The 26,749-nt window shown below is 46.2% G+C and overlaps 1 protein-coding gene across 3 annotated transcripts in view; it reads left to right on the top strand.

Moving 5' to 3' along the window:
- The window catches only part of SETD3 (SET domain containing 3, actin histidine methyltransferase), a 243,069-nt gene that overhangs the window by 55,363 nt on the left and 160,957 nt on the right, over positions 1 to 26,749 (top strand). For all 3 annotated transcript variants that reach the window (XM_033952232.1, XM_033952233.1, XM_033952234.1), the window contains one exon: positions 17,459 to 17,715. In XM_033952232.1, the coding sequence (XP_033808123.1) occupies positions 17,459 to 17,715 (257 nt within the window). The remainder of the gene's footprint in view (positions 1 to 17,458; positions 17,716 to 26,749) is intronic.

Here is a 26,749-nt window from a genome sequence, read left to right on the forward strand (position 1 = left end):
ATTCCAGCATCACCCTTCTTTGTGTCCATCTCACCTATATCCCTATCTCACCACTTTTTCAGAATCTTCATTTGTCTCTGTCCTTGTCTTTACCCCATGTTCACCATTTGCCCTTTCAATGTCTTTATCTCCCCCCCCCCCCCCACTTTTTCAGCATTACTTCTATGTCTCTATTTCACCTCCTCTTCATGTCCCCTCTGTATCTCTATCCTTATTCAGTAGGTCCTGCTTACTCTTTCTCTTCTTTGTGTCACTATCTCCATTTTCAGCTTTCCCCCCTTTATTTTGTTAATGCACCCTGTAGCCAGAATCTTTCCACCCTCCCTCCACTCCGGCCCAGCCCAGTATGAAATATTTCCTTTTGTTTCCCTCCCCTCTCTCTTTCTCTCTCTCTTCTGCTCCCTCACCCACGAGTCCTGCATCTGGCCCTCTCCCTTCTACCTGCACCTGGCAAAAAAACCCTGCTCCGTGGCTCTCTTAAGCAACTCGTCAGCAGCGGTGATCAAGACAAGCTGCCGACATTGAGGCCTTCCCTCTACAAGTCCCGCCTTTGTGGAAAAAGGAAGTTGAAACAAGCGGGACTCGCAGAGGATAGGCCCCGACGTCAGAAGCTTGTGTAGATCGCTGCTGCTGAGTTGCCGAAGAGAGCCGCGGAGCAGGGGGTGTGGCCGGAAGCAGGTAGAAGGGAGAGGGCTGCTGGAAGAGGTAGAAGTTCCGGAGTATGACACCGACCCGGGCCAGGATGATTTCTTTTTCAGGCTGTTGCTGCTGCCGCCGCCACGCCACCACGCACCCCCCCCCCCCCCCCGAAATGACAAAAACAGCCTAATGCCCGGCGTCGGCGTCTTTGACGTCGGGGAGAGGAAGGCTGATAGACCCGGTAGATCGGGACAGCAACACGAGTCTATCACATAGCCCGGGATGGGCTCTGCGATCGACTCACGTTGCCTTCCTGAGCTACCGGTCGATCGCGATCGACGCGTTGGGCACCCCTGCTCTTGAGAATAGGAAGAAAGAGAGCAGTGGCGGCAGTTGTGCAAACTTTGCAGAGTCTGAGCTTTTTCATAAGAGTTAGGGATACAGCCCCCTCACAAATAAGAATTTGTGAATAACTTTAGGGCCAATACTGAAACATCATCGTCTCCTTCCTGGACCTCTCCACACCTTACTTTAGAGCCTGGTGAAGTGGAACAGGAGCAATCTTCTTACGCTCCTGCCCTGTGCAGAGTTGTGAGCAAACATGGCTGCTGTAAGTTCCTGCTGTAGTCTCACGAGATCACAGGATCTCATGGCAGCCTTTATTTATTTTTTTTTTTTTCTTGTGGCTCTGCACAGGTAAGAGCATAGGTAGATTGTTCCTGCCCAACTTCATTACTAGATCATCAGACTTTAAAAGTAAGGTGTAGAGAGGTCCAGGAGGAGGAGTGACTCGCAAATTTGTGAATCCTAAACCTGCAAATATGGAGGGGGAAGTGTAAACTTTCAAAAGAGTCAGTTGGTCCCCACTCAGTCTTTGAAGTATCTGGGAGTTCTCGCCAACACGGTGGAAGGATGAGTTTTTCTACAAGAGCCACAAAGATTGAAGCTTTGGGAGCAAATACGAACCTACTGTTGCAGCGTGCTTACTTTGTGGCACTACCTACAGGTTCTAAACTCGATGGCTGCTGCCATAGAAGTGGTGCCATGTGCACTGGTGCAAATGCATCCATTTCAAGATGTGCTGTTGTCTCATTGGTTTCCCCAGAGAAACTCACAGTAGGCCTCTCTATACTGGATGGAGGCAGTCCGCAACAGCATGGGCTGGTGGCTTCATTCACATTCTCTAGCAAAAAAGTATTCTAATTCAAATTGATTCTTGGGTCACTCTAACAATGGATACCAGCCTATTTGCTGATGGGACACATTGCATGTTGGCCCGGTGCAAGAGAATTAGACACCATCCCAGTGGAAGTGCTCGATTTAACAGGTTAGAACTGAGAGCGGGTCTGCCTGGCTCTGTGAAACCTATAGTTGGTGCTGGAAGGCAGAGCCATAAGAGTATTCTTAGACAATGCCACAGCAGTGGCCTATGTCAACTGGCAGGGAGGCATCAGAAGCTCATTGCTCCAATTAGAGGTGAAACTACTGTTCCCTTGGGCAGTAAAGTACCTGCTGGCCATCAAGGCGGCACACGTAGCCAGGGTGGACAATGTGCAAGCAGACTATTTCAACAGATAGACATTGGACCCAGGAAGGTAGTCATTGGCCCTGTGGGTGTTCCAAGCCATTGTCGGACATTGGTGGCATCCTACGTTTGATCTGATGGCTACAATGTTCAACATGAAAGCGCCTTGGATTTTCAGCCAGTGATGCAAGACCAGAAATGCAGGACTGGACACTCTGGTGCATCCATGGCGGAAGTCCGAACTGCTGTATATTTTTCCTCCATGGCTCCTGATAGGCATCCATCGCATAGCATCTCACCCAGGGAAAGTGATCTTTGTGGCCTTGGATTGGCCCAGGCTTCCTTGGTATGCAGATTTAGTACGCCTACAAGTGGACAAATGTCTCCAGTTCTAAGTGTATCTGGATTTGCTCACAAGGGCTAATTGCTTTAAAAGATCCAGGTCACTTCGGTGTTAAAGCATGGCTCTTGAGCATGTGGCACTAGCCAAGAAAAGATATTCAGAAGTGGTCATTTCCACCCTACCAAAGGCCAAGAAACTATCCACTCTTTCAGCATATGCTGAGGTGTGGAATACTTTTCAGCACTGGTTCAATAAGGAGAATTTGGAGCCCAACAAAACCCTAATATTGGCGGTACTATCCTTCCTTCACAAGGGCCTGGACAAGGGATTAGCAGTGGTGCAGATGGCAGGCCTGGATTGCTTTAGAGCAGGAGTGTCCAACCTGTGGCCCAAGGGCCACATGCAGCCCCGTGAAGTATTTTGTGCGGCCCCGGTCTAGAGCGATGCAGTGTTTTTCTCTGCTGCCCCCAGGTGTTTACTGTCTTACTGGCTCCCTCCTCTGTCTTGCTGCAGCGTTTGCGTGTTTGTGCGGCCCCAGAAATATTTTTTTCGGCCAATGCAGCCCAGGAAAACCAAAAGGTTGGACACCCCTGCTTTAGAGGCTGAGAGAAGCAAGTCTCCCTGGCTGCTCACCTAGACATTATTAGATTCTTCAAAGCAGCTCTGAACTCAGGCCGCTGATCCAAGATCCCTTCCCTTCCTGGAATCTCAACTTCATATTAGAGGCTCTTCAGAGGGCGCCTTATAAGCCTTTGGAGGAAGCGTCTCTCAAGGATCTTATGATCAAAGTAGTGGTCCTAGTTGAAATTATCTTGACCGGAAGGGTCTCTTAATTGCAAACTTTGTCATGCAGGGAACAGTTTCTGAGAATCACAGAAACAGGAGTGACCTTGCGTACAGTAACTTCCTTTTGCCAAAGGTTGTTTCAGCACTTCACATCAACCAGAAAGTAAGGCTACCAGCCTTTCAACCTATGGGTTCTAAGAAGAAAGACAAGACTTTTAAAGCTGCTGGATGTCCACAGAGTTCTCTTGCGTTACCTGGAAGTGACTCAATTTTGGCTATTGGATCATCGCTTTAGTTTGCCCAAGGTTGACTCTTTGGTTAGGACTCCAAGGCTACTAGTTCTGGTGGATTTGGACAGCAATCTCCTCCACCTACATTGTCTGGAGCAAACAATCACCAGTGTCTCTGAAAGCACATTTAACCAGAGGTGTAGCCTCTTCTTGGGTGGAATTGAGGGTGACTACCTCTGGAAGAGAGATGTAGATCTGCGACATCTTCAGGTACTACAGATGATTTTAGCGACATGTTACAGATCACTAACAGCAGGTCAGCAATTTCATGTTTGAGTTCTTTTAGTACCCTGGGATGTATACTATCCGGTCCTGGCGATTTATCACCTTTTAACTTGTCAATTTGGCTCAGTACATTTTCCAGATTCACCCAGATTTCTTTCAGTTCCTCCGCATCATTACCCTTGAAAACCATTTCTGGTTCAGGTAAATCTCTTACATCTTCTGTAAAGACCAAAGCAAAAAATTAATTCAGTCTCTCTGCTATGGCCTTATCCTCCCTAAGTGCCTCTTTTGTTCCTTGATCATCCAACAGTCCCACAGATTCTCTCACAGGTTTTCTGCTTCTGATGTACCTAAAAAAATTGTTAAAGAGTTTTTGCCTCTTTTGTAAGTTTCTCTTCATATTCTTTCTTAGCTTTCTTTATCAATGCTTTGCATCCAACTTGCCAATGCTTTTGTTTCTCCTTATTTTCTTCATTCAGATCCTTTTTCCATTCTTTAAAGGATGTATTTTTGTCTGTAATAGCCTCTTTCACTTCACCTTTTAACCATGCTTGCTCTCGTTTCCTCTTTCTACATTTGCTGATATGTGGAATACATCTGGTCTGGGCTTCCACAATGTTATTATTAAATAACATCCACACCTGGTTTACAGTCCTAACCTTTGATTTTAGCTTCTTTTTAACCATTTTCCTCATTTTATCATAGTCGCCCTTTTTTTTTTTTAATTCTTTATTCATTTTAAAACTTTCATCAAGTGTACAAATGTTAAAACAATACAATTATACATATCACTTGACAATCTTACTAATTATAAGTAAAAATTACTACCCTCCCCCATCACACCCACCCATTTCCCCCCAATACGATTATTAATAAATAAATCCCCTCCCTTCCTAACATAAAATGGTATATATTTCAATAAGAAAAAGAAAATGGTATTTATTCATTACAATAAGAAGTTAATGGCTCCCAAATTTTCTTGAAATTCTTATAATTCCCTCGTTGTATAGCTATTGTTCTTTCCATTTTATATATGTGACAAAATGAATTCCACCAGAAATTATAATTGTCTAATGTAATTTTTCCAATTATTTGTGATGTGCTGACTCCTGTCATTATCAATAAAAGCTTGTTGTTACTTGATGATATTTGGCTTTTTTTTCTCATTGACATACCAAATAATACTGTATCATAAGATAATGCCACATAGTCGCCCTTTTGAAAATTAAATGCCCCTACAGTAGATTTCTTTTGCGATGTTGCTCCCGGTATCAGCTCAAATTTAACCATGTTATAATCACTGTTTCCCAGCAAACCCAGCACAGTTAACTCCTGTACTATGTTTTGCATTCCTCTAAGGACTAAATCCAAAATAGCACCCCCTATTGTTGGTTCCCAAACTAGTTGTTCCAAGAAGCAGTCATTTAAGACATCTAAGAATTTTACCTCCCTAGCACTCCCTGATGTAACATTTAACCAGTCAATGTCGGGGTAATTGAAATCGCCCATTATTATACTGTCACCCAATTCTTCAGCTTTCCTTATCTCTGAAAACATTTCTTCATCTATCTGCTCATTTTGTCCCGGGGACGGTAGTATAACCCTACCTTTATATTCTTTCCCTTCACACAGGGAATTTCTATCTATAAGGATTCCACACTGCTATTTATATCATGCAGAATGTTTATTTGATTTGATTCAATTCCCTCTTTAACATATCTCTAACCTCCCCCCCCCCTCCAATTTGATCTACTCTATCCTTGTGATAGAGTTTTGTACCCAGGTAAGATTGTCATCCTTCCACCAGGTCTCCGAGATGCCTATTATATTTATCTCATCATTCAGTGCAATATACTCTTAACTCTCCTATTTTATTTTTTAGGCATCTAGCATTTGTATACATATGTACACTTCAAATTGTGTTCTTTCCTTGCAACTACAGGATTCTGAGAAGACAGGGAAAATTTGAATTTTTTGCTCAGCCTTCCTTTTAAACCCTCCTGGCTTTCATTTACCATTATTGGAACCTCTTTACTAGGACTCCCTAAATAGCCTGTTTCAATAGTATCTTCCAAGGATACCTCACACTGAACCATCCGCTCCTGGGTGTTTTTATCTCCTTTTTAAACGTTAAGTGATAGCAGACTGGTTCCATCCTGGTTAAGGTGGAGTCCATCCTTTCGGAATAAGCCCCCCCCCATTCTTTTCCCAGAAGGTTGCCCAGTTCTTAACAAATCTAAATCCCTCATCCTTGCACCATCGTCTCAACCACGCATTGAGACTTCAGAGCTCTACCTGCCTCTTGGGTCCTGCGTGTGGAACTGGGAGCATTTCTGAAAATGCTACCCTGGAAGATCTGGATTTCGGCTTTCTACCTAAGTGCTTAAATTTGGCTTCCAGAACCTCCCTCCCACATTTTTCTGTCATTGGTACCTTCATGTACCAAGATAGCTGGCTCCTCCCCAGCACTATCTAAAATCCTATCTGTGTGTCTAACACCAGCTCTGGCAGGATACACACTTCAAACCTGATGTATTATAATCACAAAATGGAAAATAAAGTTAGTTTTTCTACCTTTTGTTGTCTGGTCATTATTCAAATCTTGTTGGTCCCAGGCTCTGGTTGTCTTCTGATAACTTGCTTGCCAGGGTCTCCTTCTTTCTCCCTGCGAACCATCCATCTTCCATCTCTGTCCTCCCCTTCCGTTTCCCTTCCCTCTTCCGGAGGTCTGGCATCTTTCTTTTTTTTGTCTCCATCCACAGACCCACCTTTTCTTAACTACCCTTTCATCCAGCATCCCTCCTTCCCCACCACCCCAGGGTCCACCATCTCTCCTTTTCTTTTCCCAACTACCCTCCTATCCAGTATCTCTATCCCCCCTCCACACCATCCCTTGTGTCCAACTTCTCTCCCTTTCTGTTCCTTCCCTCCCTAAATCCCATTGTCCATCATCTCTCTCCCTCTCCTCTATTTTTAGACCCATTATTTCTTCCCCCCCCCAAAGTCTGGCATATGCACGTCTCTTTGAACCCCCCTTCCCTCCCTCCATGTACTTCTACACCAGGGCCCCTCTCCCCTGAAGGTCTGTCCCCCCTTGAAGGCCTGTACCCCCATCTCTGAAGGCCTGTCCTCCCCCCTTGAAGGCCTGTTCCCCCTGAAGGCCTATGCCACCATCCCTGGCCTGTCCCCTCTTTGAAGGCCTGTCCCCCCCTTAAAGGTCTGCACCCTCCTTAAAGGCCTGTTCACCCCTTAAAGACCTGCACCCCTGAAGGACTGCCCCCCCCGAAGGCCTGCCTGTCCCCCTGAAGGCCTATGCCACCATCCCTGGCCTGTCCCCTCTTTGAAGGCCTGTCCCCCCCTTAAAGGTCTGCACCCTCCTTAAAGGCCTGTTCACCCCTTAAAGACCTGCACCCCTGAAGGACTGCCCCCCCCGAAGGCCTGCCTGTCCCCCTGAAGGCCTTTGCCACCATCCCTGGCCTGCCCCCCCCTTAAAGGCCTGCCCCCCTTAAAGGCCTGCCCCCCCCTTAAAAGCCTGTCCCCCCCCTTGAAGGCCTGCATCCCCCAAGGCCTGTCCCATTCCCTGAAGGACTGCCCCCCTGAAAGACTGCGTACTCCCCCTCCCCCCGGGAAGCCCGCTGTGTTGCTCCTGGCCTCCCCGAACAGTTTACCTTATTGCTGGAGCCTGCAGCCGAAAATCGCGGTTACAGCGTCTTTGTACTCTGAGCTGTTTCCTCTGCTGTGGTCCTGCCTCTGTCATCAGAGGAGGGCGGGACCGCAGCAGAGGAAACAGCTCAGAGCACAAAGACGCTTAACTGCAATCTTCGATTGCAAGCTCCAGCAATAAGGTAAATGGTTCAGGGAGGCCTAGAGCAAATACGGAGGCCTTCCCCGGGGGGTGGGGGGTGCTCAGTCTTTTGGGGTGGGCAGTCTTTTGGGGAGGCCAGGAGGGAAGCCGGACTGCAGCACTTCCCGACTGACCCTCCCTCCTCGCCCTCTAAAACAGGTGCGGCAGCGGCCAGCCAGCAAGAGCAATGCTGCCATTCCTGCTTTAGGGGGCGAGGGGAGAGGGTCCGAATCGGGAAGCCGATTTTTTTAAAATTTAAATCGAATCGATTCACCCGAAGTGAATCAGTGAACCAATTTGAATCGTGAATCGGGCAGCACTAGTTCACAGTACATGGTGAAACCTTTAGCGCAGTTTTTGACTATGAATATTATATCTGGCATCGGCATTGGCCTCCTTGAAAAGGAAACCTGACAGCCCAGTCAAGTCTTCAAACTGTAAGTCACAAAAACGTTCCTGTTCTAATTCATAAGACTCTAGTGATAATGCCAGCACTTCATCTAAACAGACTGTCACACCAAGCATAAGCATTCTACCTGCTCAACACCATCTCCCTCGACAGACCAGAAGTCTGTACCTTTACAACATATTTTTTTTAAAAAGACTTCAAAGTTGGATTGGCCTTCATTACAGTTCTGTTGGCATTCTCCATAACCTATACTTCCTACTCCTCCATAACCCTCAGGTAACAAAAGAGGCAACACTGCTTCTCATGCAGCTTTCTGAAAAAATCTTACAGCAGCCTTCTCTATCACTGGAGTCACTACAGTCTCTCTGCCTGTTATACAATATCCTGCTTGCCTCTACCTCATGACCCTTCACCAGTTCCCTCTATTATACCTCAGAGCCCCATATCAAACCCTAACTGACAAGAATTGTCTCCATTATATACTCTACATCTTCCTTCAAAGACCATATCTCCCAACACACTCACAACAACATATTTCTCTTCCTTCTACCAGCAAGAAGATCCAGATTTACCTAAACAGGGACCTCCTTTTGAAGATCTCACTTAATGCACAAGAAGCAGAATCCACAAATAAGGACAGAAAACTGTTTAAAGCAATTATCAAGGCTATTGATACCCCTAAAGGATAAATAGCAGTACCAATTCATTCCGTTCTGCAAAGAATTTCAAACCAAAATGTGGCAAAATCCCTCATGCAATAGATGTGATATCCCCATGCTCGTGAGCCGTGCGGAAGGAATCAACTCCAGCTTTTGAATCCCTCCTCCTAGAGGGCTCTGTTGCCCCCTTCAGTTTTTTGTTATGCACACAAGCCAGAAGGAGTCTTTCTGGTCTGCTGTTTGTTTTTTATTTTTTGACCTTTTGCGTTTTTTCTAATTTTATGGATTTCAATGCTTAGAGCTCTCTTAGTCAATGGTCCAGCTCTGCCTTCATGTGGCAGAAGAAGACTGAGGTCTGCAGCTGACCAGGCCAATCCCTCTATGGTACCTGTTGGCCAGACTGCAGAAACCTGGGTAAGGCGTCTGCTTACTCGTTCTCTGTTCGCAGAATGCTATGGATCAGGCAGTGGGCTGGTGATTCCATCTCTAAGGCTACTCTTGCGAGGCTTCCCTTTAGTTTAGTTTTAGTTTATTTTGAAGGGGCAGTTGTTGTTTGGCATAGTCTGTTATTGAGAGAGACATGGGAGAAGCCACTGCTTGCCCCTTGGGTTTTGGCCCGGTACTAGTGACCTGGATTGGCCACCATGAGAACGGGCTACTGGACCATTGGTCTGACCCAGTAAGGCTATTCTTATGTTCTTAAGGGTCTGAATGAGCTCATGAATTCTGTAGTGGACAGGTGTCCAAAGACCTTGCCTAATAGCAGACTGAGACCCTCTAGGGCAATGGTCTCAAACTCGCGGCCCGGGGACAACATGCAGCCCGCAAGGTACTATTTTGAGGCCCTCGGTATGTTTATCATAATCACAAAAGTAAAATAGTTTCTTGATCATATGTCTTCTTTAGCTATAAATGACAATATTATTATTAAGACTTAGCCAAAAGGAAAGATTTATAAACTACTAGCTGATGCCCCGGCGTTGCACGGGTATTTAATTATAGCAATAACACTGTAAATGGATTCAAATAAAGATACTTTATAGTGGTGAATGAAATTATTTTTTTACAGCTTAATAAAAAGTACAATATTCAAATTATAATGCGAAATATTTGACAAAATGAATACAATACAACTAACGCAAAACGTGATTATAAACAACATTTTTAGTTTCACCTCCAGGAGCAAGAACATATAAATTGTTGGGTGAACCCACCCTTGAGCAAGCAACATAGAGTTGTGGGCCGAGAGATCCCCAGAACATATCACCCCAGGTAGTGAGGGATCTGCATACCAAGTTTCGTTCAAATCGGTCAAGCCGTTTTTGAATTACTTTGAGAATGGCAACTTTTTACATTTTTTCCATTGACATGAATGGGTGATATCTGCTTATCTGTTTGTAGCTCCGCCCACGTGTGCAGGTGGGCCGCGAGACCCCCAGAACATATCAGTCCAGGTAGTGATGGACCTGCATACAAAGTTTCGTTCAAATCGGTCAAGCTGTTTTTGAATTACAGTGAGAATGGCAGCTTTTTACATTTTTTCCATTGACATGAATGGGTGAAATATGATTTTCTGTTTGTAGCTCCGCCCACGTGTGCAGGTGGGCCGCGAGACCCCCAGAACATATCACCCCAGGTAGTGAGGGATCTGCATACCAAGTTTCGTTCAAATCGGTCAAGCCGTTTTTGAATTACTGTGATAATGGCAGCAGTTTACATTTTTTCCATTGACATGAATGGGTGATATCTGATTTTCTGTTTGTAGCTCCGCCCACGTGTGCAGGTGGGCCGCGAGACCCCCCAGAACATATCAGCCCAGGTAGTGAGGGACCTGCATACAAAGTTTCGTTAAAATCGGTCAAGCCGGTTTTGAATGACAGTGAGAATGGCAGCTTTTTACATTTGTTCCATTGACATGAATGGGTGAAAGCTGATTTTCTGTTTGTAGCTCCGCCCATGTGTGCAGGTGGGCTGCGAGACCTCCAGAACATATCACCCCAGGTAGTGAGGGATCTGCATACCAAGTTTCGTTGAAATCGGTCAAGCCGTTTTTGAATTACTGTGAGAATGGCAGCTTTTTACATTTTTTCCATTGACATGAATGGGTGAAATCTGATTTTCTGTTTGTAGCTCCGCCCACGTGTGCAGGTGGGCCGCGAGACCCCCAGAACATATCACCCCAGGTACTGAGGGATCAGCAGACCAAGGTTCGTTCAAATCGGTCAAGCCGTTTTTGAATTACTGTGAGAATGGCAGCTTTTTACATTTTTTCCATTGACATGAATGGGTGAAATATGATTTTCTGTTTGTAGCTCCGCCCACGTGTACAGGTGGGCCGCGAGACCCCCAGAACATATCACCCCAGTTAGTGAGGGATCTGCATACCAAGTTTCGTTAAAATCGGTCAAGCCGGTTTTGAATTACTGTGAGAATGGCAGCTTTTTACATTTTATCCATTGACATGAATGGGTGAAATCTGATTATCTGTTTGTAGCTCCGCCCACGTGTACAGGTGGGCCGCGAGACCCCCAGAACATATCACCCCAGTTAGTGAGGGATCTGCATACCAAGTTTCGTTAAAATCGGTCAAGCCGGTTTTGAATTACTGTGAGAATGGCAGCTTTTTACATTTTTTCCATTTACATGAATGGGTGAAATCTGATTTTCTGTTTGTAGCTCCGCCCACGTGTGCAGGTGGGCTGCGAGACACCCAGAACATATCATCCCAGGTAGTGAGGGATCTGTATACCAAGTTTCGTTCAAATCGGTCAAGCCGTTTTTGCGTGATCGCGGCACATACATACATACACACATTAATTTTTTTTTCTGAGGCCCTTCAAGTACCTACAAATCCAAAATGTGGCCCTGCATAGGGTGTGTTTGAGACCACTGCTCTAGGGACTCCGGGAGGTCTAATTTTTGTGGCTCCAGGTGTTATTGGCAGTATGCCAGCTCCACGTTAGAGAGCTTCCCAGGGTGGAAAACAGTGGAAGAAAGCAACCCCCCCCCCCCCCCCCCCCCATTCATAACCTTTCGGAGCCTCGGTCCCACTATTGATCTTCACAGGCTTGTTCTGGGGCCTTCCCTCTGCCAGAGTTCCTCCTAATGATGTAACTTCCTGTTTAGGGAAAGCAAAAAGGGACTCTGGCAGAGGGAAGGCCCCAGAGAAGGGCTGTGAGGATGTGAGGATTGGGGACACAAGGACTCCAAAAGGTTATGAATTAGGCAGGAGGTTTGCTGCTTCCTCTCACTGCCTTCTGAAGTCCCTTTTTGTTTTCAAGAAACAGGAAATTACATCGGAAGGAGGGATTCTGGCATAGGGAAGTCCCCAGACAGGCCTGGAGTCCCTCCTTCTAATATAACTTCCTGTTTCATGAAAGCAAAAAGGGACTCTGGCAAAGGGAAGGCCTCAACAGGCCTGTAAAGATTGGCAGCGGGGACTGAGGCTCCGAAAAATTATGAATAGGGGAGGCGGAGGGAGATAAGAAATGCTGGACCTGCGAAAACTTTTTTTTTTTTTTTTTTAACCACAAGAACAAGGCTTTTTATCCCAGGACAAGCAGGCAGCATATTCTTGACTGATGGGTGACGGCACCGACGGAGCCCCAGTACGGACAATTTTAGAGTGATTGCACTCTAAGAACTTTGAAAGTTCTAGTAGGCCGCACCGCGCACGCGCGAGTGCCTTCCCGCCCGACAGAGGCGCGCGGTCCCCAGTTTCTTAGTTTCCGCGGAGCTAAGAAGACGCGTGTTCCAACTGCTGTTGGAAAATTTTTTCAAATTTTTTCTCGCCTTCCCGCTCGCGCGTTATTTTCTTGTCGTGATTTATTCACCTTATCGTTTCTTTCTTTTATTTAAAAAAAAAAAAAAAAAAGTCCATTTTTTTAAACTTTTTTCCGGTCAGCCCTGGCGGGGCCTGTTGGCACCATCGAAGCCTCAGGCTTCGATTTTGCTACGGCCGTTTTTCCCTTCATGCCCCCTTCACCGGGTTTTAAGAAGTGTCAGCGGTGTGCACGTCCTATTTCCCTTTCCGACCCGCACAAGTGGTGCCTTCAGTGTCTGGGTCCGGACCATAGGGCAGAAACGTGCACCCGCTGCAGTTCTCTCCAAAAGAGAACTCTAAAGAATCGCCAAATTCAACAGCGAATTCTTTTCGGTGCCGCCATGGAAGTTCCCCCGGCATCGACACCGTCATCTTCCTCCAAATCGGCACCGGTGACTTTGACACCGCAAGATCCATCCTCGGTGTCGCACCCTGTAGGTAAGCCAGCTAAGAAGCCATCCCCTACTGTCCTTAGCCCGCCAGTCAAACAAGCAGTGAGCCAAGTCCTGCAGACTGTGCGCCGGCCTCGCAAACTCTCCGCTCCTATTGAAGTCACTGCCTCTTCATCGGCATCGACTTCGCCTGAGCGTCGAGCTGCACCGCAGGTACCGAGCAAGAAAAAAGCGGTACCGGTGCCATCGGGTCCGTCTCTGGATGAGAGAATAGCATCCATCCTTCAGGTCCAGCTTAAGGAGCAGTTACAACACTTGCTTCGGCTCTGCTGACTCCGAGCCTTCCAGTGTCGGTACCTACTGAGCATTCGGTGCCGATCGTCGAACAGCCTGTTTTGTCAGCATCGACGTTGTCGGCACCGCAAAAATCTGTTTCTATGCCTGTTCTCTCGGCGGAACCGAAGTCTCTTCGACGCACTGCTTACTCGACTTCGGAGCTGGTTCCGTTCTCTGACACCCGTACTGCTGTACAGTCACCCGGTACGGTGTCCATGAGGTCTGGTAAATCGGTACGCAAAACCAAGCATACCGAACCTTCTACCCCACTTTCTCAGGGCCGTCTGTCATCGGTACGGGACCCTGATTTGTGGGATGATTCTGATGACCCCCTCGGTACCGAGGCAGATTATTCCTCGGAGGAGGATGTTACATCGGTGCAGGATCCTGCTGGTAAGCCAGAGCACTCGTCCTTCACCAAGTTTCTTAAGGAGATGTCGGACACCCTTTCCATCCATCTAGAGTCTGACTCTAAAAAATCCAAAGCATTTCTTGATGCTTTGGATTTTGACCAGCCTCCGAAAGAATTTTTAAAGTTACCCCTCCATGACATCTTGAGGGAAACGTTTTACAAAAATTTAGAAACTCCTCTCACCGTTCCAGGAGCCCCCTAGGAAGCTAGAATCGCTTTACAAGGTGATTCCTATTCCAGGGTTTGACAAACCCCAACTGCCCCATGAATCTCTGCTGGTGGAGTCCACCCTCAAAAAATCGGCAGGCTCTAGTGTATATGCCTCTGTCCCTCCTGGCATAAATTTGGTAAAAGACTTTACCAAAATGCAATGCTGGCCAACCGTTCAGGTAATTATGCGTTTCACTTCTCTTTTTACCTGAAACATTTGATTCAGCAAGTCTCTTCTTTTCAAAAGTATCTTCCTGACCGTAAGCTTCCTGCATTCCAACAATGCACTTCCAGTCTCCTACAACTCAGGAAGTTCATGGTCCGGTCCATCTATGATACTTTTGAACTCACATCCCAAGCCACGGCTATGTCTGTACCGATGAGACGATTGGCATGGCTCCGAGTCTCCGACCTTGATGTGAACCACCTTGCCAATGCTCCCTGCCTGGGTGATGAGCTCTTTGGAGAATCTATGGATACCACCACTCAAAAGCGCTCTGCCCATGAGACGAGGTGGGATACTTTGCTGAAAAATAAAAAGAAGCCTCCTCCTCCTCGTCCATTTAGACAGCAGCCATCATATCAGAGGCGGTTTTCTGCTCGGCCAGTTCAGCCTCAACCTCCACAACCTCGGAGGCAGCGGCAACAGCACCAACAAGCACGTCAGCAACAGCTGCCTACGATAAAGCCTGTCACTCAGACTAAGCCGACTCAGCCCTTTTGACTCCCTTCTCCTGGGCATTGCCAGTCTCCCTCCCTCCTGTCCTCTTCCACAGCCCATAGGAGGTCGATTAACCATTTTTCACTCTCGATGGGAGGTAATCACCACCGACCAGTGGGTGCTCTCGATCATAGCCCATGAGCTCACTTGAACGAATTCCAAACTCAGGGATTTTGGACTGCCCAGGAAAAGAAACACCACATCAATTTCCTGGAACTCCGAGCGATGTTCTATGCCCTCAAGGCGTTTCAACATCTTCTCTTTCCTCAAGTACTACTCATTTGCACAGACAATCAAGTTGCAATGTACTACATCAACAAACAGGGAGGAACGGGCTCTCGCCTGTTGTGTCAGGAAGCACAACGGATTTGGTCTTGGGCGACAGCTCGTCACTTATTCCTGAAGGCTGTCTACATTCAAGGGGAACAGAATTCCTTAGCGGACAATCTCAGCAGAATTCTCCAACCTCACGAATGGACTCTCGATCCCTCGACTCTTCAGTCCATTTTCGCTCAATGGGGCACTCCTCATGTGGACCTTTTTGCAGCTCCCCACAACCATCAGCTGCCCCTGTTTTGCTCCAGACTCTACTCTCCTCATCGTCTGGCGCCCGATGCATTTCTCCTGGATTGGACCAGTCTCTTCCTATATGCTTTTCCCCCTCTACCGCTCATGCTGCGAATACTGTTCAAGCTCAAGAGGGAACAAGCCACCATGATTCTCATCGCTCCACGGTGGCCCAGGCAACATTGGTTCTCCCTTCTACTTCAACTCAGTTCCAGGGAACCCATACCTCTTCCACTGTTTCCTTCTCTGCTTTCTCAGCATCAGCAGACCCTACTGCATCCCAACCTACAGTCTCTGCACCTGACAGCTTGATATCTCTCGGGCTGACTTCGGCTCACTCACTTCTTTCTCAGCCTGTCCGCTCTATCATTGATGCTTCCAGGAAACCGGCCACGCTCCAATGTTATCAACAGAAGTGGTCTCGGTTTTCTTCCTGGTGCATCTTACATCACCATGATCCCATGTCTCTAGCAGAGGGACTGGTGTTGGACTATCTTCTTTCCTTGTCTGACTCTGCTCTTAAATCTACTTCTATCAGAGTTCACCTTAGTGCCATTGCTACCTTTCATGAGCCAATTCATTGAAAATCCCTCTCGGCTCATCCTTTGGTTTCTCGGTTCATGAGGGGCCTTTTCAATGTGAAACCAACTCTCAAGCCTCCTCCTGTGGTCTGGGATCTCAATGTGGTTCTTTCCGCTTTAATGAAGCCTCCTTTTGAACCTTTGGCCACAGCGCATTTCAAATTTCTTACCTGGAAAGTGGTCTTCCTTATAGCTCTCACTTCTGCCAGGAGGGTCAGTGAACTGCATGCACTAGTGGCCGATCCACCTTTCACTGTTTTTCACCATGATAAGGTGGTTCTCCGTACACACCCCAAATTTCTTCCTAAGGTTGTGTCTGACTTTCATCTTAACCAGTCCATAGTCCTGCCTGTATTTTTTCCAAAGCCTCATTCTCATCCAGGTGAACAGGCTTTGCATACCTTGAACTGTAAACGTGCTCTGGCTTACTATCTTGAACGTACTAAGCCCCACAGATCATCTCCTCAACTATTTTTGTCCTTTGATCCTAACAAGTTGGGTCATCCTGTATCTAAACGCACTCTCTCCAATTGGCTTGCTGCTTGCGTTTCTTTCTGTTATGCTCAGTCGGGCCTGACACTGGAAGGTTCTGTTAAGGGCCACAAAGTTAGAGCTATGGCAGCGTCTGTAGCTTTCCTCCGATCTACTTCCATTGAGGAAATCTGCAAGGCTGCTACTTGGTCCTCAGTTCACACTTTTACATCACATTATTGTCTGGATGCATTCTCCAGACGGGATGGACACTTCGGCCAATCTGTTTTACAAAATTTATTTTCCTAATGGCCAACCTTCCCTCCATCCCTCTTTTTGTTAGCTTGGAGGTCACCCATCAGTCAAGAATATGCTGCCTGCTTGTCCTGGGATAAAGCACAGTTACTTACCGTAACAGGTGTTATCCAGGGACAGCAGGCAGATATTCTTGCGTCCCTCCCACCTCCCCGGGTTGGCTTCTTAGCTGGCTTATCCTAACTGGGGACCGCGCGCCTCTGTCGGGCGGGAAGGCACTCGCACGTGCACGGTGCGGCCTACTAGAACTTTCAAAGTTCTTAGAGTGCAATCACTCTAAAATTGTCCGTACCGGGGCTCCGTCGGTGCCGTCACCCATCAGTCAAGAATATCTGCCTGCTGTCCCTGGATAACACCTGTTACGGTAAGTAACTGTGCTTTACTGCTTCTGCAGGATGGTCTCCCCCCCCCCCCCCGCCCGCCCCAACACACACACACACACTTTTTTTTTTTTTAACCTCTGGTACATGCAGGTCCCTTTCCCTATATCATTCTCTATTGCTGATTTGTTGAGTTGGTGCTAGATTAGACAGAGGGATATTAAACAATATTTGTAAGGAAAAGCTCAGTAAAGGCTGTTTCTGACTGAGCTGGAAGCTGAGGAAATGCTAGACCAAAATAAATTTGTGCACTGAAAAGGCAAAATACACTATTAAATAATTGCTTGCATTACATCAAGGTTAAACTTACTTCCCCTTATACTTATGCACAGATTATTTTTGTGTGTGTATGTGTGTATATGACACTGAAAGTCTGAGTACTCGGATGTTTGTCCATAGTATGGTGCCTGGTTTGCCTATCTGTGTTTGCATGGGCCATCAGTACTTAAAGCCCACTGGATTTAGAATGTGTTATACATTTGCAGGAAATTATATGCAGCATTCCGATTGTGCTTTGTTGATCCATCTAGGTTCTCTGTATTCTCAAGATCGAATCCTTCAGGCCTTGGGAAACATTACTCTGGCCTTCCATCTTCTCTGTGAACGAGCTAATCCCAGTTCTTTCTGGCTGCCTTACATCATGACCCTTCCCAGTGAATACGACACCCCGCTATATTTTGAAGAGGAAGAAGTGCAGTATCTTCAGTCCACACAGGCAATACATGATGTTTTCAGTCAGTATAAAAACACAGCTCGGCAATATGCATACTTCTACAAGGTCATTCAGGTAGGTTGCTTTAATTACATGGTATGATATGTTGGACGAGGAGAAAATATTAAATTGTGGGAAGTAAATTTTTTTAAAGACCTGTTTAAACTACTGCTCCTTTTCACAATTTTTTTCAAATGTAATGTTTTCCGGATACCTTGATCCATGGTTGGAAAGATCTCTGGTCCTTTTTTTATTTTTTTTCACCCTTAATCTTCTTGCCCCCTTTCTTCCTTTATTTTTGTGTATTTTAAACCTTATAAATATCCTTTACAGATTAACCTAGGCTCTAGGGTGATGCACAACATCCAGTAATGTAATATTTTAAGAAACGCTTATGTCTGTCACTGTGCAACTCTGAATTCCTGATCACAATGTGTTAGCACAGCAGAGAGGAATAAACAGGAGGGATGTTTTCTTTTGGGCATCCTGGAAATTTTAGTAAGGTGGTTTAGTTTCCTTTTTTCTTTTTCTTATAACGATTTTGCTCATTTCTCATGTCCTGAAGAAGGACAACCCAGCTTTGTCATCTTCAGAATTGCAGCTCTCAAATATACAGAGAAGCAATCAATACATGGATGGGGAAAACAGAACATTTAGGAGCCAGGGATATTTCTACCTCCTAATTTTTGTGTTTGTATGCTTATTCACACTTTTCTATGCATATTTTTTCCTTTTTTTAACTCTGCTCCACCCCCCTTTTCATCTTATGCCTACCTGCTGCAGTCCAGCTTCCTTTTGCCCAGGACAGAAATGGGATATTATCCCAGGACAAGCAGGCAGCATATTCTTGACTGATGGGTGACGGCACCGACGGAGCCCCGGTACGGACAATTTTAGAGTGATTGCACTCTAAGAACTTGGAAAGTTCTAGCAGGCCGCACCGCGCACGCGCGAGTGCCTTTCCGCCCGACAGAGGCGCGCGGTCCCCAGTTTCTTAGTTTCCACGGAGCTAAGAAGACGCACTTTCAACGGCTGTTGAAAATTTTTTCTCTAACGCCTTCCCGCTCGCGTAAACTTTTTCGGTATTTTATTCCCTTCTTTACTTATTTTCTTTAAAAAAAAAAGAGAAGAATTTTCTTTTCTTTTTTTCTCATTTTTTCGGGTTCGCCCCGACGGGGCCTGCTGCCACCATCGAGGCCTCGGCCTTCGATTTGGCAGAAGCCGTTTTTACGTTCATGCCCCCCCAACCCCGTTTTAAGAAGTGCCAGCGGTGCGTGAGGCCCATTTCTCTCACCGACCCGCACAACTGGTGCTTACAGTGCCTCGGTCCTGACCATCAGGCGTCCACCTGCACCCGCTGTGCCACTCTGAAAAAGAGAACTCTTAAAAACCGCCAAATTCAACAGCGGTTATTGTTTGGTACCGAGACGTCGGATTCGGCGGCACCGACTCCGACTTCGGCCCCGATGCAGTCGGCACCTAATTCATCGACACCGCGCCGGCGTCGCATTCCTCAGGTAAGCCGGCTAAGAAGCCTTCCCCGCTGGAGCGCCCTCCGGTCTCAGTGGCAGCGAGCCCAATCCTGGCGACCTCGAGGCGCCCAAGGAAGCGCTCCGCTCCGATTGAGGTTAGCCCATCGACCTCGGGTTCCTCTTCGGAGTGTAGAGCGGCACCAAAGGTACCACAGAAGAAAAAAGCGGTACCGGTGCCTTCGCTGGATGAGCGAATTGCCGCCGTCCTGCAAATTCAGCTTAAAGAGCAATTGCAGCAGCTCCTGCCTGCTCTTCTGACACCGAGTCTTCCAGTCCCGGTCCGGTCTGAGCTACCGGTACCGGCAGTGGAGCATCCTCTTATCGGCATCCACTTTGTCGGTACCGGTACAAACAGTTTCCTCGGTATCCATGCCAGTTTTAGCGCCGGAACCGAGGTCTTTACACCAGGCGGTGCAAACTTCGGCACCGGCACGCCCGATAACATCTCCCGGTACCGTTTCACAGAGGTCTGGTAAGTCGACTCACAAAACTCGACACCTAGAACCCTCCACACTGGAGTCTCGGGACCGTAGTTTTCAGGTAAGGGACCCTGATCTGTGGGGTGATTCAGAAGAGCCGCTTCTCTCTGAGGGAGAGTGTTCGTCAGGGGACGAGGACCCTTCTGTATTAGATCCGTCCTCTAAGCCTGATGCATCTTCTTTTACCTCTTTTCTCAAAGAAATGTGCGACTCTCTCTCTATTCCCTTGGAGGCTGAGTCCAAAAAATCCAAGGCATTTCTCGATGCACTGGACTTTGACCAGCCTCCAAGGGAATTCTTGAAATTGCCTCTCCATGATATTTTGCGAGAGACTTTCTATAAAAATCTAGAGACACCTTTGACCATTCCAGGAGCTCCTCGCAAACTGGACTCCTTGTATAAGGTCATACCTATTCCTGGCTTTGACAAACCGCAACTCCCCCATGAGTCTTTACTAGTGGAATCTACTTTAAAGAAATCCACGGGGGCTAGTGTATACGCCTCTGTCCCTCCTGGCAGAGAAGGTAAGGCCATGGATAAGTTTTTGCAAGCGGTTATACCAGAATGCAATGCTAGCTAATAGATCTGGGAACTATGCTTTTCATTTTTCGTTCTACCTAAAGCATCTCATTCAGAATTTGTCATCTTTTGAAAAATACCTCCCTGACCGTAAAAGATCTGCTTTTCGCCAAACTTCTTCATCGCTCTTACAACTCCGTAAGTTCATGGTCAGATCCATCTATGACACCTTTGAGCTGACCTCTCGGGCCATGGCTATGTCGGTGGCCATGCGTCGCCTGGCCTGGCTCAGAGTTTCAGAACTTGATGTCAATCATCAGGATCGACTGGCTAATGCACCTTGCCTAGGGGATGAGCTGTTTGGAGAATTCATGGACTTCACTACACAAAAGCTCTCAGCTCATGAGACCAGGTGGGATACTTTTCTCAAAACCAAAAAGAAAACCCCACCTACCAGGCCTTTTCGCCAGCAGTCGGCCTACCAGCAGTCGCCAGCAGCGTAGATTTGTGGCTCGTCCTTTACCACAGGCCCCACAACAACCCAGGCGTCAGAGGCAACAACAGAGACAAGCTACTAGACCGGCACAGCAGCAACAACAAGTGAAGCCTCCCCCTTCACAAAAATCCACTCAACCCTTTTGACTTGGTTCTCCAGGACATAGCCAGTCTCCATCCTGCTGCCCACCTTCTGCAGCCCATAGGAGGACGCCTTACTCTTTTCATAAACCATTGGGAAACCATCACCTCGGATCAGTGGGTCCTCAACATCATCCGCCACGGCTACTCTCTCAACTTTCAGACACTTCCTGCCCAAAGTCTGCCAAGAGAGTCTGCTTCGAACACTCCTCAGGTTTCACTCCTTCTTCAAGAGGTTCAATCCCTCCTCCTTCTGAACGCCATAGAGGAAGTTCCTCTAGATCAAAAGGGGCAGGGATTCTATTCCCGTTATTTCCTAGTCCCCAAAAAAACAGGAGATCTCAGACCCATCCTAGATCTTCGCGATCTCAACAAATGCTTAGTCAAAGAGAAATTCAGAATGCTCTCTTTAGCCACTCTTTACCCTCTTCTCAATCAAGGCGACTGGCTATGTTCCCTCGATCTCAAAGAAGCATACACTCACATACCGATCAATCTGGCCTCCAGATAGTACCTACGCTTCATGATCAATCGTTGTCATTACCAGTACAAGGTACTACCCTTCGGTCTTGCCACCTCTCCAAGAGTGTTCACCAAATGTCTGATTGTGGTGGCTGCTTTTCTGCGTTCCCACCACCTTCAGGTGTTTCCTTACCTGGACGATTGGTTGATAAAGGCCAATTCATCTCAAACAGTACTTCAGGCCACCAACCAGACCATCCTATTTCTTCGGTTGCTGGGGTTCGAGATCAATCTACCCAAATCTCATCTCATCCCCACGCAGAGACTTCAATTCATTGGAGCAGTCTTGGACACAGTCCTCATGAGAGCGTTCCTGCCGTCCAACCGTCTTCAAACGCTTCAATCTCTATGTCAGCAGGTGCTTCCACAACATTCCATCTCTGCCAAGCAAATGATGATACTCTTGGGTCACATGGCCTCCACAGTGTATGTCACACCACTTGCACGTCTTCACCTGCGCACTCCTCAATGGACCCTAGCTACCCAGTGGTCCCAAGCAATGGATCCTTGCTCACGTCACATATCTGTAACATCATCTCTTCGTCAGTCTCTACAATGGTGGTTGATATCCTCAAATCTCTCCAGAGGTCTTCTGTTCCATCTACCTCCTCATCAACTTGTCATCACCACCGACGCCTCCCCTTATGCCTTAGGGGCTCATTTGAACGAGTTCCAAACTCAAGGACTTTGGACAGCTCAGGAAATGAAGCATCACATCAATTTCCTGGAACTCAGAGCAATGTTTTATGCCCTCAAGGCCTTCCAACATCTTCTCTTTCCTCAAGTCCTCCTGCTGTGCACAGACAATTAAGTTGCGATGTACTACATCAACAAGCAGGGTGGGATAGGTTCTCGCCTCTTGTGCCAAGAAGCCCAGAAAATTTGGGCTTGGGCCACAGATCACCATCTATTCCTGAAAGCTATCTACATTCAGGGAGAACAGAATTCCTTGGCGGACAAGCTCAGCAGAATTCTCCAGCCTCACGAGTGGACACTCGATCCTTTAACTCTGCAGTCCATCTTCGCTCAGTGGGGCACTCCTCAGATAGACCTCTTTGCAGCTCCTCACAATCACCAGCTGCCCCTATTCTGCTCCAGGCTCTACTCTCCTCTCCTCACCTTCTGGCAGCAGATGCATTTCTCCTCGATTGGTCCAATTGGTTCCTGTACGCTTTCCCTCCTCTACCTCTCATGTTAAGAACCTTGTTCAAGCTCAAGAGGGAACGAGCCACCATGATTCTGATTGCTCCAAGGTGGCCCAGGCAACATTGGTTCTCCCTTCTACTTCAACTCAGTTCCAGGGAGCCTTTTCTTCTTCCATTGTTTCCTTCGCTGCTTACGCAACATCAGGAGACCCTTCTGCATCCCAACCTTCAGTCTCTGCACCTGACAGCTTGGTTTCTCTCGGGCTGACTTCTCATGATACTCTTTTGTCTCAGCCCGTTCGTTCCATTCTGGATGCCTCCAGGAAACCGGCCACTCTGCAATGTTACCATCAGAAGTGGACACGGTTTTCGTCCTGGTGTCTTCTTCATCATCATGATCCCACTTCCCTTGCAGTGGAGACCTTGCTGGATTATCTTCTTTCTTTGTCTGACTCTGGCCTCAAGTCTACTTCAATCAGAGTCCACCTCAGTGCTATTGCTGCTTTTCATGAGCCAGTCCATGGAAAACTCCTCTCAGCTCATCCCTTGGTGTCCAGGTTCATGCGGGGTCTTTTTAATGTGAAACCACCTCTTAAAGCTCCTCCTGTTGTCTGGGATCTCAATGTAGTTCTTTCCGCCTTAATGAAGCCTCCATTTGAACCTTTGGCTACCGCTTCTTTCAAGTTTCTCACTTGGAAGGTACTTTTCCTTATTGATCTTACCTCTGCCAGGAGGGTCAGTGAGCTACATGCACTAGTTGCGGATCCACCTTTTACAGTCTTCCATCATGACAAGGTGGTTCTGCGTACACATCCAAAGTTTCTCCCTAAGGTTGTCTCTGAATTCCATCTCAACCAATCCATTGTTCTGCCTGTCTTCTTTCCGAAACCTCACTCGCATTCTGGAGAACAGGCTCTGCATACTTTGGACTGTAAGCGGGCTCTAGCTTACTATTTAGACCGTACTAAGCCCCACAGATCATCTCCACAACTCTTTCTGTCCTTAGATCCGAATAAATTAGGACGTCCTGTTACTAAACGTACATTGTCAAATTGGCTTGCAGCGTGCATTTCATTTTGTTATGCTCAGTCCGGACTGTCACTGGAAGGTTCTGTTACGGCCCATAAAGTTAGAGCTATGGCAGCATCTGTGGCTTTCCTTCGTTCCATGCCTATTGAGGAAATCTGCAAGGCTGCTACATGGTCCTCAGTTCACACTTTTACATCTCACTATTGTCTGGATGCATTCTCCAGACGGGATGGACACTTCGGCCAATCTGTTTTGCAAAATTTGTTTTCCTAATGGCCAACCTTCCCTCCATCCCTCTTTTTGTTAGCTTGGAGGTCACCCATCAGTCAAGAATATGCTGCCTGCTTGTCCTGGGATAAAGCACAGTTACTTACCGTAACAGGTGTTATCCAGGGACAGCAGGCAGATATTCTTGCGTCCCACCCACCTCCCCGGGTTGGCTTCTTAGCTGGCTTATCCTAACTGTGGAACGCGCGCCTCTGTCGGGCGGGAAGGCACTTGCGCGTGCGCGGTGCGGCCTGCTAGAACTTTCCAAGTTCTTAGAGTGCAATCACTCTAAAATTGTCCGTACCGGGGCTCCGTCGGTGCCGTCACTCATCAGTCAAGAATATCTGCCTGCTGTCCCTGGATAACACCTGTTACGGTAAGTAACTGTGCTTTTCTGCCTTGTCATGGGCCCAACTAGAACATTGATCTTTTCCGTTAAATCCATTCTGGATTCCATACGTATGGTGTTCAATCCAAACGCGTGAATTGGGTCTAGCAGAAATGACACTCACCGCTTTTAGCACTTCCCACATTGCCAATGAAATGTAGTGCCCCCTTCAGCTTTTCCTTTTGCAAGCGAACCATGCAAGGGTGTTTGAGGTGCTCTTTCTTTTTTTTGTGAGTTTGTCTTTTTAGGTGGCTTCAGTGCCCTGAAATCTCTTATTTAGGGAAAGATTACAGGTTCCACGGAGCCTGACTGCAGCTTCATAGGGCAAACCTTCAGGTGAACCTGTGAGGCCAGCCTTCTGTATGCCACTTCAGAGCTTGGGGTATGTTCCCCTGGTGGCAAGCTTGCCTTTTGAAATTTTTCAAAGGCTTAAGCGCTATCTTGAGGACATCCTGAGTAAGAACTAGAGAATGACACGGGGACAAATTTGTCCCGTTCCCTGCAGGAACTCAATTTCCCCGTTTTGTTGCAGTCCCTGCCCCATTCTTGTAAGCTCTGCTTTAACTGCACAAGCCTGAAACACTTATGATTTTAAAGTGTTTGAGGCTTGTGCAGATGAGGACGGAGCTTGCAAGAACGGGACAGGGACAAGAAAAGAACTCACGGGGATGGGAAAATGAGTTTCCTCCAGGGACAAAGACAAATTTGTCCCCGTTTCATTCTCTAGTAAGAACCCAAAAGATTGTTACATTCTGAAAATTCTGCTCTTCTAAAGGCTAATGTTAATCTGAAATATGTAATGCAATGGCCTTTTGTTATGCTGGAGTGAAATTATGGAATTCGATGGTAGGGCAGTTAAGAAAATAGAGTAACTTTCAGAAAACTCCTCAAAACACAATTGTTTGTTAATGCTTTCTTATAGGGTCTGATTTGTTCTGATCGAGGATTGACGGTGTAATGTAGGTTTTGATGATTTTTCCCTCTTTTGTACTATTTTAAAGTATTATGTATGTGGATATATTATAAACCACCTAGGAATTAGACAGTATAGAAATTTTAAAAATACATAAATAAAACCCTTGAGGTATTGAGGGTGGGAAATATGAAGCCGGCACGTCATCGCACTTCAACGTCCATGGGGATGGAGGTCTTGGTCGGGGTCTGTCTGATTGGCAGCCTGAAGGTTTCAAGAATTGCAGTACTTTTGGAGACATTTGAGGAAGAAAATCCTTTCTAGCATGATAAAGAAGGGAATCACGAGTAGATCGGAGAAAGTAATAATGCCACTTTATAGAGCCATGGTCAGACCACACTTGGAATACTGCATCCAACATTGGTCTCCATACCTAAAGAAGGATATAAAACTGCTGGAGAGGGTGCAGAGACGAGCAACAAAGCTAGTGAAAAGTATGGAGAACCTGGATTACGAGGAACGACTTAAGAGACTGGGGTTGTTCTCCCTTGGGAAGAGGAGACTGCGAGGGGATATGATCGAGACTTTCTTTTTTTTTTTTTTTTTTGTTTTCCTTTTTAAATCTTTATTCATTTTTTTTGTGTTACAACAAGTGTTACAAATAAACTCAATAGAAACTTAAATACACACTTGACTAACTCATATATTAATATCAAGTTTAACATTAATATAATAATCCCCTGTCCCACCCTCCTTCCCAACCAATAATACATAAATCAATTTTATTATACATTCTTTAAATATTAATTTAGTATGTAATAATCAAAATTGAAAAACCCACCCCATTTCCCTCTTTATAATTATCTTATCATGGGAAAAGTTCATTAGAGAAATCATGTTAACGGTCTTCAGATGTTTCCAGTTTTATTTATGGGAAAAATTATCCTTCTTTACAAAAATCGGTTAATGGTCCCCATATTTTTTTAAATTTATTCATGTATCCTTTGTGTGTTGCAATAGCGAGTTCCATTTTATATATGTGGCATACCGAATTCCACCAGAACATATAATTCAATCTATCATGTTGTTTCCAATTGAATGTAATTTGTTGTATTGCAATTCCAGTTAAAATAAATAAAAGTTTGTTATTACTGGATGAAATTTGGCTTTTTGCTCTCATAGTTGTTCCAAATAATATAGTATCATAAGTCAAGGCTACTGGATTTTCTAACATTCTGTTAATTTGGGGCCAAATTGATTTCCAGAATGATAGGATAAATGGACAAAAGAATAAAAGATGATCTAATGTCCCAATTTCAATATGACAGTGCCAGCATCTATTAGATCTTGAACTATCTATTTTTTGTAAACGAGTAGGGGTCCAAAAAGCTCTATGAAGAAGAAAAAACCAAGTTTGTCTCATAGATGCTGACACCGTACATTTTAGCCTCCAAGACCAAAGTCGTGGCCATTGAGATGCACTAATTTGGTGTTTTATCTCAATGCTCCAAATGTCTCTAAGACCATTTTTTGGTTTTTTATTTATATATCCGGATATTAATTTATACCACTGTGCGGCTTTGTGACCTATTGAGTCCATCTGGAAACATAAGAATTCCAAACTGTGATATTTAGCGAGATCTTTCCATTCAGGGAACCCTTTCTGAATAGATTGCTTC

This window comes from Geotrypetes seraphini, chromosome 7 (assembly GCF_902459505.1).
Source record: "Geotrypetes seraphini chromosome 7, aGeoSer1.1, whole genome shotgun sequence".
Lineage (NCBI taxonomy): Eukaryota > Metazoa > Chordata > Amphibia > Gymnophiona > Dermophiidae > Geotrypetes > Geotrypetes seraphini.